Below are 13,401 nucleotides of genomic sequence, written 5' to 3' on the forward strand. Positions count from 1 at the left end.
CAGCAGCTAAAAACATAAAGCCATGGGTGGAATGCTTATTGTCAAATGAGCAGTTCCTTCAAGTTGAACACTGTTAAAGTATTTTATTGTTGCTTGCCTGTTTTTAGATTACTGAAAAAGAAATGAGAAATAAATAATAATATGAAAGACTGCGTCAAATTTTCCCCTGAAAACAATGTAGTGAAAAAAGCACAGAGTTCTGAGCAATGGGACAAAAGGAACCAAGTGCAGTCTGTCTACTGTTATGGCACAATAGAGTGCAGCCTCAGGGAATGGATGCTCCTGTTTTCTGTATCTCCACATTGGTCACATTGCATCTCATCTTCTGAAGCATGCCATTCTAATGATTAACCATAAAATAAGAAAGCCTGCCAACTTTAGTACAGAAGTACCACTAATGACAATTGTACTTAAATTATCAAAAGTAAAAGTACTCATTATGCGAAAGAATGGTCGCTGTCAGTGTCAAATTATTACATATTTTATTATTGGATTAATATGCTGATGTATAAACATGTAGCTGGTCATTTTACACCTTAAAAATGCATCATATTTTATAAATGAGTCATATGTTTTGAATATACTGTGTAGTGGAAGAAAAGCACAATCATTTTCTGTGAGATGCAATAGTAGGCTACAAGTGTAAAGAACCAAAGAATAAAGAATAATTTAAATATTCAAGTAGTAGGCCTAACTGCAAATGCATCAAAATAATACATATGCACAGAAAGTACGTGTTCCACTATCACATAAGTTATACAATAATATGTTAAAAGCAGCTGTGTATAAAACTACAGCTGTAATATATTTTCTAGCCTTTAGGCGGTGCACGTGCCCAGCAGTGGCTCCCTGTCTGTATCAAGCTTTTCCAGCAGGGGTCGCTGTAGTCAGCATTCTGAGAATCAGTCACTGTTTACGGAAGTCCAAGTGACGTGTCACTGTCCACTGAAGCATTGTGGGAAGGGAAGTAGAGCTGACGGCCGCTGATGGCAGACTGCTCAATTTGACAAATATATTCGATTAATTAGCAGCTCTGAGAAACAGGACTAAAGGGGAGTTATGCTACTTCACGAAGCTAATGTCAACGGGCTTTGACGGAGAGCAACATATGCCGGTGTCATCGATGATCTCCTGCGCACGGGCGCTCAAAACAGAAAAGTGGGATACTGTGTCAATGGACCGCGGCGTTTTTATTTTATTTTCCAAGGCAGCCGAATAAAGTAGCAACGGATTATATTCCCGCCGTGGATGGGTGGGGGGCGACTGCGCTCTCGCATTCCTTATCGTTTGAAGTTTCTGGAGAATTCTGTCGAAGACGCCGTCGAATATGTCGACCAGCAGTCCCGAAGCGGTGAAGAAATTGCTGGAGAACATGCAGACGGACCTGCGGTCTCTGTCAATGGAGTGCAAGAAGAAATTCCCCCCAGTCAAAGAGGTTAGCCGGGCTAGTTAGCTTTACTGGGCCGTTACCATGGTGTTCAACAGCGTTCCTGAGTTGTGTATCTGATGTAATATTCGTTATAGTATGGGCATTTACATATTTGTTAGTTTAAACCCGTCTCCCCACCAAACACCGGGCCGCTACTCTGTGGTGGGATATGGACACCGAGTTGCCTTCGTACTGTAACTTACTGCTTAATTAAAAGTTATGGCAGCTGCTGGGCCTTCCTGCTAGCCAGGTGTTCAATTAAAGGGATGTATAGGTGTTTACATTTTGCCACACCTTAAAAAGCATTCATATTGCGAATATTGTCGAGTGCCTGCCTTTTGGAAGTTTTACTTCAACCAGTGGTTTTATTCTGTAGTTAATGCAATAGCTCGGTGGTGTACATCCCAGACATATTATTGTGCAGCCATTAAAACAAACACAATATTTTGCATATATAATCTTGTCAGATGGTGTAAATTCATCCAAATAACACAGAAATATATTTTTCTGCTGTGTTTGAATTATTCTAAATAACTGTGATATTGTCTCTGGGCTTAACTCCGTTGTGTTAGGTTTGGCTGCAGAAATCAGAGATGGATATCTCCTACTCTCCACAACTAAAACCAAAACAATCCGTGTGGCTAAATAAATACCACTAAGTGAGGAAGTATTTTTGTAATTTGTGAAAACGTGACTCTATTCTTTTTGATGCCAAGGCAGTAGAGCATTAATGAGTGGCCAATTCTCAGGTGAGCTATTTTCAGCTAAATGTTATGTTTGGCCTAAATGGGTATTTGTAGGATCTCACATTGCACAATAGGCTTACCAGTACACAGCCAAGAGCAATTTCATATAAGTGCTTTTTTCATTCCTTGGAATGAGTTGCTGTTTGTGGCTGCTGACTGGCTCCGTTGTGTAGCAGTGTTGGTGACATGGTGGCTTAGATAAAGAACAGTATAGTACAATGAGGCGAAATGTCAGGGTCCTTTGCAGTGTATGCATGGTGTTGGATTCACATTGAGAGGACAACAGTCCATCCAGCTTTTATGACTAAATGCTGCCTCAAACAACCCTCTTTATTGTGCGATCTTGGTTCAGTAGTCCACAGTGCTGGATCAGAGTTCATTTACATCAGGAAGTAGGGGTGTGAATCTTTGGCTTCACTTCGATTCGATTAACGATACAGTAGTTGGCGATTTGATTCAAGGACAATTAATTTTTTTTGGAAGGATTCGATTCGATTCAGTAAACCACGATTTGATTCAGTAACTTGTAACCAAAATTCTATATCCATGAAATAAACATGCAATAATGCAAGTGAGACTATCTGTATTCTTCTGAAAGGTGAAAAAATAAACAGACCAAAGAATTAAACATATTTATTCTGAAAAAAAGTAGTCCTGCATAATATTTTATGCTGAATACAAAAATGTAATGATCAGTTATTTAAAAACATTTTTTTTAATAGACTACATGCTGGCAGGGGAGAGAGTGTCTTAAAGGTATTAAAACATTAATCATAAGTAAGAATCATGATTCATACGATTAAACGCATGTATATCGATTATTGGTGAAGCCAAAACGATTCATTCTATTTATTTATTTTAGCGGATGGATTTAGTAGAATCTATAGGACTGACAATCTATCATCGATTACTTAAATGAAGCATTGCACCTCCATCAGGACGGTATTTGTATTTCTTTTGAACCTTAATTTATTAGCTAGAAGATAAACCTAATTATGAGGCTGTTGACAAACACAACCTCCATTCACTCTCTGTCACGGTTTGGCCATGCTACATGTCTTAACTGTGTGGACATATGGATGCTCTATTCTATTATTTATTAGGGAATGAAATGTGCACGTAGAGCAACGGTTGTTTGCCAATGTTATGGGATTTAACTGACACCATCTCCGTGAGATCCTCTTTACCTTAATTCCCTGTAATTCCCAGGTATAGCAAGCTCACTGTATCCTTGCATATGTAACAGTGGTCACATAGGTCATTAGATGAAATGCTGCACTGTAGGCTCTGTGGGGCTTTTGAGGCCAGGGGAATATTTGCTAGCCAGCTCAGTGGAGCAATACATATCAGACTAAACTGGCTTAGTTTGCTTTCCCTCAGGTTTCACCTTTATTAAAGACAACATTGCAATGAGAATGAGAAACAGTGCTCCTGTCACTGCATACAGCATAGCCAACATCTGGTTGTGTCTCAGGCTGCTTGCTGACCCTTGCCTCGGGGCCTCATGAAACATCTTCTGCTCTATTGATTTATCACCAGCCATGTTTCCTGGTCCTTATCAACATCTTTTCCTCAGGGATCAAAGCAGTACAGGCAGCCACTTTGATGTCCCCCCCCCCCCCCCCCCCCGCTACTGTGATTGAAACAACCTTTTCCAATTTGAGTCGTCATGGTTCCATTTACCCGGATGTTATCGGGCTACAAACAAGTACTGGTGTAATTTGTTGCAAATTTAAAAGCTTTTTGTGCCTGTTACAGCATGCATATGTAGTCCTCACTCTATCCTGTCTTCCAATGCAATTTCTTTTAAGATTTATTAAAGGTTTATTTAAAGGAGTTCCACATTTTCAACACTTTCCGCATTTAAATTATTTAGCTGCTTAGATAAGTTAAGTGAATTACTGTCACGTTTGTCCGTACATTTTCAAAACTTCATACCAAAGCATTGCATCCTTATTGCACTAGAAGAAAGAAGCTCTTGTCCTCATTTCCCAACCCATCTACACTCTAGTTCCTCCCCCATTTCCCAGTCCATCTCCCACGGAAACATTGCATGACAGCCAGTGGTTTCTCTGGGTTATGAGGAGCAAAGAAGAGTCCCATTGATTTTTCTGCATCAGAGCATCACACTCAGAAACTCTCTTTCATTGAGTAGAGAAATTAAACCAACAAGGTTTTGCTGTTTGTTGTGTTCTGATTGCTTTTACCTATAGGTGAAAAAAATAAACGCCAGCCCTTCACTCTCTCAGTGGATGAGTCACGTGCCAACTGCATATGGCTCAGAGTGCAAGGTGACTGATTATCATGGGAAAACATGCAGAATAAATGCAAGCATTATAGGCAACCATTTGTTTGGCTCACTAAGCACAACTCATTTTCTAGACAGGTCATGTAAGCTCTACTGAGACAAAGTGACTCACAAGCAACATAGAGTGAGTTTTTGGAACTGACACTATTTTTTCCCTTTTCCTAATATGCTAAGTCGGTTCCAAAAAACTGCTGAGTTTATAGACTCGCAGCATGTTTCTAAGGAAGTCGATCTGTGATGAGCTTCACTAATGTTGTATAATAAGCCGGCACTCAGACGTGGGTCAGTTCCTTTTTTAAGGATCTCCACAAAAAAGGCCTTGGAGAAGAACTGAAAGTACTGAACATTTTCTGATATGGTCTGGTTATGTTATGTCTGTACAGCAGAAACCAGTAATGTCCCTTTCTACTGGACGTTTAGATTTGAAAACGTTGTACTGTACCGGTCACCCAAGTCAAAGTATGTTTACTTATTTGTTTGCATCTTCTAAAATATATAAAAAAAAAATACTTCTACTGCTTTCTGTTCCAATGTCATCATCAAGTTAGCCATTTGAGTATTGAGTGAGTGAATGATCAATTAAAACACCTCCCTTATAGTCACTATTATCATATAACAACATCCTGGCGACCCAATATCTGAATCGATACCTTCAGTACTTCAATTTGATCTTCATTGTGGTCTCGATTTTAAACATACATGGCCACTTTGACAAAGTTTGGCCTTTTGATAGGGGACTTGAAATACTATTTATAATCTGAAAATTGGAGAAAACATGCTCATTTCTCTCACTGCCGTTGGGCTGCAGAATTTCTTGGTGACTCATTTCAGTTGACTAGATTGATAGCTTTAGCACAGTGCAGTAAGCTTATGTTGTGGAATAGGCGTTGCTACAGCATCACAGGGGTGAAAACATCTGAAAACCAGCAGCTGTTGAAGCACTACTCATCTTAGGCTGCAACTTACAATTATTTTCAACATTGATTAATTAACATTTTTAGGATTCAGCTTTGTCAGATCCCTGAGATAATCGTTACAACCCATAACTAATCAGATCACATCTATATTATCATGAAGGTGGAATATCATCTCAGCTTTGTTAAAAACCTCACCACTACCACCCCTTTTCAGTTATACTTCACAGTTACAGTATATTATGGGCTTTGCCTTTGGGAATATCAAGTAGCCACAGCAGGTTTGTAATTATTTGGGACTAAAAAAGCTCAATGTGTTTCTCCCCACTGCCCTGGAAAGTCCTCTGGCTCTATTGGACGAACAAAGGACTTAAGGGAGACGAGCATTTTTTTTCTTTCTGAAGATTAACTTCTTAAGGACCTTTTATGGTAAGAGGCCAGCTCAGTTTTTTTTATTGATAACTCAACCCTCTAACTAGAGGTTGCTTGGGAACCGACTGTTCCGTAGGTTATGAATTGTTATCTTCCACAGTGGCTCGACCTTGTGGCTGTTCAAATAACAAGTTAAAGTGATAGTTATTTTGTAGATACTGTATTTCAGCCACTCTGACTTAAAGAACAATTGCTTTATTTGTATCTATCTATGTTCTTAGCATTACATTGTGCTTGAACATCATACACACGCAGATTGTGTCGGTGGAATGTTTTGCTGCTCTTTCACTAATCTAATAAGACCTTTTTAACCATGTTACCTATTGAAGACTTGAAAGTTAGTAGCCACTTAAATAAGATGTCTTATTTTCTAAATGTATTCCTGTGACTGCAGAGATTGTAGGATTGTATGCTCCAGTCATTTGTTAGCACATGCATGCTTAGGAAGTAGACAGATCATGCAGTGGCTGTATGAAAAATGCATCAAGGCCCAATGGCTGTTTGTTCAGTTGAGGGTGTTGCAGCCACCACCGACTTCAGTGATATGCCATGCTGTGATTAAAAACCTACTGTATTTAAAGGGATACCCATTTGTTTTAAGCTTTGTATCGTTAGAAACCCAGTAGTAATTTTGAATGGTCGTGCATCATTCGCTCATTTTCCCCATAGACGGGAGATCTCCGTATTTCTATTCTGAAAAAAGAGCTTTGGTTAGAGGGTGTAGGGCCACATTCACACACGTACCTGCAAAATGAATCCCGTTATAGCCAGAAGATTGCTGCTATGGGTTTTAATAATTCAGTCCCTGTGTATATACTTGGTCGTACCAACATGGTGATGTTTTTGGCAAGAGTCAGAGTAGTTTATTTGCATATATTTGCATGACACAATCTGATTGGCTGATGGATCCGTCGGCACCTGAAACTTTTCTATTTTTTTTTTCACGCAAGCGATGCGACAGAGCGGACCCTCAATTAATTTCATCATAATGTGATGCAAGCCCATGTAAAGTCTATGATAACTGTCAACGGAAAGGTGTAGTGTACGCGCACTAAGACTAAAAAACTAGTTCAACCTGCCTATAGGGGGCGGGACCCACTGACGTTACAGACCTATTAAAGATCAGTGGTGGGACCTCACTTCAGACTCGGGGTGTGAGCGGAACTTGACTCGTCCTTTTATAATAAAAATTCCAGTCTGTCCAAAATCCGCTGGCCGCCGGTCAGTCTGCACTGACCGCTGCCGGTTGGTCCATTTGTTCTCGGAGCAGTGTGAGTGCAAACAGGCGGGGGACAGCCGAGGAGGGACGGATCAGTGGGAGTGGCATGGGGAGCTGTGCATTGTGGGAGTTGTTGTCTTCCATCCACATGCGCCAAAAAGTATTTTTTTCTTGATCAAGAAGGCACCAAATTTGAAATTAATTTTACATTTGACTACATATATGACCCACTTCAATACAGATTCATGTTTCCACCGGTGAAGAATTCCTTTAAGTATTTCCCAGAATAAAGTAAACCTACCTCTTTTGGTTACAGCGATCAAACACTTATATGGATCAAAAATATATGTCTAAATAATTCACTTACAGTAATCAAGTCTTCAGCTTACTGTGTTCATTTTTGGTGTTTTCATACATGCAACATATGGGAAACAAATGTAAACTACGATAATTGTATTTTGTTTTTTACTTCCAAGACACTGTAATGAATATGTTTGTTTTCAACCTCTGCTACCAGTTACTGCATTTGTAAAAATCACAATACTGTTTTAGGCTATAGTCAAGTTATACTTTCAACTACAGTAAGGCATATTTTATACACAGTACTATACTGTTTAAAAGTGTATTTTAATTATACACATTGTAGTCATTTCAATTGAACAGTAACTTGAAATGCATTTGAAATGTAGTAGCTGTATGTCCAATGACTGTTAATTGATTAAATGCTATATTTTCCTTTTTCAAAAGGAAGTCATACAAACGGTGATAAAACATGTGGAGTTAAAAAAAAATGACAGGACAGACTGCCAGTGTTCAGCATGTGCACCTTTCTTGCTATATGTGGGCTCTGCAGATGCTCGTTACCTCAGCATCAGGTTGCCAAATGAAAAATCCGCATTGAAGTGACTGAGGTGAATAATGTAGTTATGGTCCGTCAAACTGCAGAGTTATAGTACAGTTGTTGTCTCAGTGCACATTGTATCTTTTAGACAGGTAATTTACTGTATGAAAAGTGGTGTGTTCTTATTGTAATGGCATAAATGTCAGAGAATAGGAGATAGCGATTTCATAAAGGAAGAGTTAGATTGAGAGTGAGTAGATGGGGTGAGAAGGGGCTAGTGATGGGGAACAATGCATTGGCTGGAGGGATGGAGAGAAGATCTTACAGGCTTGCCGTAGCTGGCGGTTGTTGCATATACATGCTCAGTATCTGTGTTTCACAGACTAACTCACATTTCTCCTTGGCATCCCCTCCTCCTGCTTTTCTCTCTCTGTCGACAGTCCCCCCCCCCCCCCCCCCTTACCATTTCACCCCTGCCAGACACCTTGCTACGGAAATCACTTCTACTAGCACATCCTTCTCAAGTTGAAGCCCGTTCAGACAGATTTACCAGCCCCCACCTACCCCCCTCCCCGCAGCCAGGCCTTCCTGTTCCTACCCTGTAGCCATCACCACAAGTGTGTCCATTGCTGCACCATCAGCCCCTTTTGATACTATATTAACCTAATTGTCTTTTTTTTTTTTATCCCGTAGGCTGCAGAGTCGGGCATCGTGAAGATTAAGACCATTGCAGCGAGGGGTACAGACATACTGGCAGGTGAGTGACACAGTGAGAAGGGTGGCGGTTAATCACAACTGAGATACAGTCGCCACTTTGAGTTTGTGCAATTCACTCCCATTTTAAAATAATTCCAAAACATATTGTATATTTTTTATTTATTTGAATTATTTTATGTTAATGTGATTATTATTTATAGTTATCTCATGTTTTGTTGTTGTTTTGGATTATAGTTGCTGTAAACAATACAATCGGGTTTTATATTCACATGAATATGTCTTTTGTCGAGACATACAAACTGATGTCATCCACTGTATTTTGATTTATTTTAATCTGCTGCGCAGCCACCAGCAATTACATTGAAACGTTTTGCATTGAGTCTCCATGAACATAAACGAGGGCCACTTGAGCTGAAAATATCTGTATGCATGTGATTAACTATTAATGTGTATTGTCCTTTTTAAATAAATAAATCAAATCCAATCAAACTTCTCATAATAATCATAAAAATAACAACTGTTAAAAAACAAATATATGGCAGTTGTACTTGAGTCTAGGACAGTGTGGGAGTGCTGGTACTTTCTGGGCTCCAGCCATAAATGCATGACAGACTTTAAAGTAAGTTTTAGATAAAAAAAAAATCCTTCAATATATTATTCTAGCGAAAGGGTTCGGCGAAATGTGGGCTAAAACTTCCAGGGAACCGCTGTTTTTAAAGAAAGCTGACAAATCATATCTGAACTGTTTTCAGTTTATTCCTCCCCACAAAAGTTATCTCTCAAACGTATAATACAAAGCTATTAGCTCCTGATTGGTATCGGCGGATTAATTTTTCCTGCTCCAAACTATTATATATTGGCCTTGAAAAATCTACCAACGATTGACCTCTAAAACAAAGCACATGTGGTTTTTCTCTTGAATACTTGAATAGAAAATGCTGTCTTGATGAACAAAGTCCGGCTTTGAGGAACATTTGCAGAGTTGACACATTGTCGACATTTTCTGAGTTCCACTGCTGACTGTCTGACTCCAACTGCCCCTCTGTGAACTGTAGACCACACAGCAGCTCATGGCAGGGGAGCTCATTTCATTCCAGAATGCATTTGTTAGTTGTTGTAGCACAGTAATGAGGTGTTACAAAAAGAGTGTTGGGTCTTGTTGTGCAGGTCTTAATTATGGACGAAACTACAATCTAACAATTTGACATTTCACAATTACCACCTCCAACTTTAAAAGAAATTGGATGAACATATTCTATTTTATTTTATGTAAAGGTTGTGACTCTTTCTCATATTTTATTATGTATTATTGAGTCTTCGCCTTAGTAAAATATTTGTTCTCCATCCTTTCCTCTGTAGAGACGGTGCTTTTTACAGATATTGATTTTAATACATTAAGGGCTTCAGATTATATTATATAAGATGCAACTCGGATACATTAAACAGCCGGCTGTGATTTATGCAAGAATGTTTTGCATTTGATATACACTTTAACTAATTCTAAATAATGTATGTAAATATGGAATCTTTGTACTTTCATCAGGTATCCAAAACTGGACGGTGACATTTATCTTGATCTCCTTTTTCTGCAGCTCTGAAGGAGAACAGTTTAGAGGTCGTGCAGCCTTTCCTGATGGGCTGTGGCACCAAGGAGCCAAAGATCACCCAGCTGTGTCTGGCTGCCATCCAGAGACTAATGTCCCATGAGGTTGTATCTGAGGTAAGCACTTTAGCTAGCCTGATATTTGAAATGCTGGCATTTGTATACAGCACATTAAGGCTTCAGTTCAGAGTTGAGGTATGTGCGAACAAAAAAATTGAGATTCAAATATTGAAGCTGAAGAAAAGTGCAATATGATAAAATTAATTATTAATTAATAAAGTGCAGTAGTGTCATTGAAATATAAAACATAATTATTGCCTTTCTTGATCCACCCACATCATTCTTATTTATTTTCTTATTTAACCCCAACCGGGAATCGAACACTGTCGATTCTCGGCACTGTCCCCTCTCGCTGTGAGGGGACAGTGCTACCCACTACACCGCCGTGCAGCTCCGGATGATAAACATCTATCATCAAATAGTAAAAACTCATATTAGGTTACGCAAGGCTTTTTACAAAATCTCCCAAGCTTCATTTCCTCCATCTTCCCCTTTGGTAGCGTGGTTGTAACAAGTGTAATCATTAACAGCCCCCTGTCCTCATCGGGATTCGTACCTTGTGTCTATGATGACACAAGGGAATTATCATCCCCAAGAAAGCCTAATCAATATACATGTCCTGGTAGTAATTAAGAAAACAAATATCTAAACATGAGAGTCATGGCAGGCAACCTTAGACACATTCTTTCTAATATATGAAGGGTAATTAATTCAGATGGATGCAGGGGTCAATGCCTCTCATCAATACCCAATCAGACAAGTTACTAGAATAATCAATGTAAATTAGGGGCTAACCCCCTTCCTGTTCCACGACCCTTTCTGTCCTGCAGTTGTTCTCCATCTTCTAGTCTTTGCAATACACCTGTATGAATAAAACTAACCATCGGTCTAGAAACAGTATTACCATTAGTTTGACATGATCTATGTGTGTAATGGCAGTTAAACAGTGCTGAATGGATTAGGTGGAACAAGGTATCCATCTGAGGAAATGTGACCTAAATGATAAAACAGTTACAGAAATGTGTAAGCTGATGGGTAAAGAAGATTTGAACCTTTTAAAAAACCAAGTTTGAGTCCTAAGATCAGAGCTGTTTCAAAGCTGACACCCCTGAGGTACTGCACAACTGCCTTGTTAATACACCATAAAAGACTGTTATTAAAAGCTTATGGAGTCATCCCATGCTTTTTACATTTTGATATCAGGCGTTATTTAATTAGGCTAACATAGGTTTCAAAGCTCCTGCCTGTGGTTAGAGAGTCTAAGTGCTCTACACTCCCAGAATAAAGCCTCTCCTAAAATGAATGTGATATGACATTGCATGGTATTTGGTATAGTTTTGATCAATTCTTAAACCAATTTTTTCCTCTTTTTAGTCCATATTATGCGCATTTGGGTTACAACAAATTATTATTACAAATAAATCCGTTAGTTTTAATGTCTCTGTGCTGGCAACAGCCGTAGCTGGAGGCATTATGCTTAAGGTTTGTCTTTCTATCCGTACATACGGGCCATTCTCATGAATGGATATCTCAGGAATAACTTGGACATATTTTTTTAACATCTACTTGGACCCCAGGATGAACCGATTAGAATTTGGTGGTAAATAGTCAAATCCCAGCTCAATGTTATATCTTCGTATGCTGACATTGTCTGAACAACCGTCCCAATCCTTACAATATGTGATTAACAATTATATAAAAAAAGGATTTTTTTTTTTTTTTTTTTAAATCCTTACATTTGAGAAGGTGTGACCAGCTGTTGTTAGTCATGTTTGTTCGGTAAATTACCATGATTATTGGAATTGTTTATTTATTTTATTTCAACTGTCAACTAATCATTTCAACACTTATCAACGCCAGTTCATAATATTGGATGTTTTGTTGAACTTGATACTCCTTGAATGGGTGGTGGTTTTATTGTCTTGTTAAAATTTTCTCAGTGAGTCTCAAGCGCTTGTCTTTTTTTCCACCCTCTTCCAGAGTTCATCTTTGAGTGGCTGTTATCACTTTGTTGCACCAAACAAACACCTCCAACATCTAAGACACACACTTCACATATTCTACACATTTTCTAATCCGTTGAACATCGGAACTCCTCTCTATTTGTCTGCCAGCAGCACTCCACCTCTAAACTGCAGGCTACCCGGGGGCCTCACAAGACAAAAGTCTACTACCTCAGTATTGATTCTTAAGGTCTCACTGGAGGCAACCTAGTCAGATACTTTGTGGTGCAGAGAGAATGTGGTGATTGCTAATGCCGTTTTGTTTCCTTGGGGAAGGAGAGGGTTCTGTTCAAATGTCTTGAAAGAGCATGCTTAAATAGTAAAGAGCCGACACTGAATTGCATCTTACTGATGGCATACCTCTGGAGGTGTCCAACACCCTAAGCAAGACCATCACCAATTTCCCAATCTGGGCATCAACCTCTGCAATGACCATCATTAACACTGTTAATGATGATTGTTTGCCTCTGAACTGCAAAGTAAAATGTGTAAACAGACAACAGTGAGGCAAGTGACAAAATAATTTTATCCAAACCAAATACATTTGTAGGAATATTAAGGAGTTGATATGTAGCAATGGATTTAGGGCTGAAAAAAATAATATTAGACAAAAAATAATAAGACAATAAATTGCTAATCAGTTTCATCACTGAAGCAAAAAATATCAAACATTAGCTATTTATATATGTCCTGTCAATTTGTTTTGGACTATTGATCAGTCATAAGCAATTTTGTGATTTTTTTCATAGACCAAATGATAATTTTGTGAATCTAAAAAACACTGTTTCTTGTTTTTTATTTTCTTTTTGCATTATTTCAAGTTAAGAGTCCTTCTGTGACCATAGTTTAGAGGCGTTGTGTGAAGACTAGTTTTTGACAGCTTGACCCAAGAAAGGACATGCAGTGTCACACTCTGTGAGCATCAAGTGTCATGATAATAACCGGCAGCTAGCTTTGGTGTTATTAAACTCTATGACGTTGAGACCCCTAAGCAGTCGGTACCAGCTGCTCCCAGAAGTGTGTGTTTTTGTGCATGTATTTGAGGGAGCTTGTCTGACCTTGGGCTGAGCTCTCACTTGACATTTTCTCTGTCACAATCGAGCAACTGTGATACTCCCTCTTGACTTGA

The 13,401-nt window shown here is 38.9% G+C and overlaps 1 protein-coding gene across 2 annotated transcripts in view; it reads left to right on the forward strand.

Annotated features, from left to right (window-relative positions):
- The first annotated feature begins 944 nt into the window (after positions 1-944).
- mon2 (MON2 homolog, regulator of endosome-to-Golgi trafficking) overlaps positions 945-13,401 on the forward strand; it is a 37,377-nt gene continuing 24,920 nt past the window's right edge. For both annotated transcript variants that reach the window (XM_084018056.1, XM_084018057.1), the window contains exons 1-3: positions 945-1,435; positions 8,583-8,646; positions 10,199-10,326. In XM_084018056.1, coding sequence (XP_083874182.1) covers positions 1,328-1,435; positions 8,583-8,646; positions 10,199-10,326 — 300 coding nt within the window. In that variant the 5' untranslated portion in view covers positions 945-1,327. The remainder of the gene's footprint in view (positions 1,436-8,582; positions 8,647-10,198; positions 10,327-13,401) is intronic.

Source organism: Eutrigla gurnardus (genome assembly GCF_963514095.1).
Source record: "Eutrigla gurnardus genome assembly, chromosome: 9".
Taxonomy (NCBI): domain Eukaryota; kingdom Metazoa; phylum Chordata; class Actinopteri; order Perciformes; family Triglidae; genus Eutrigla; species Eutrigla gurnardus.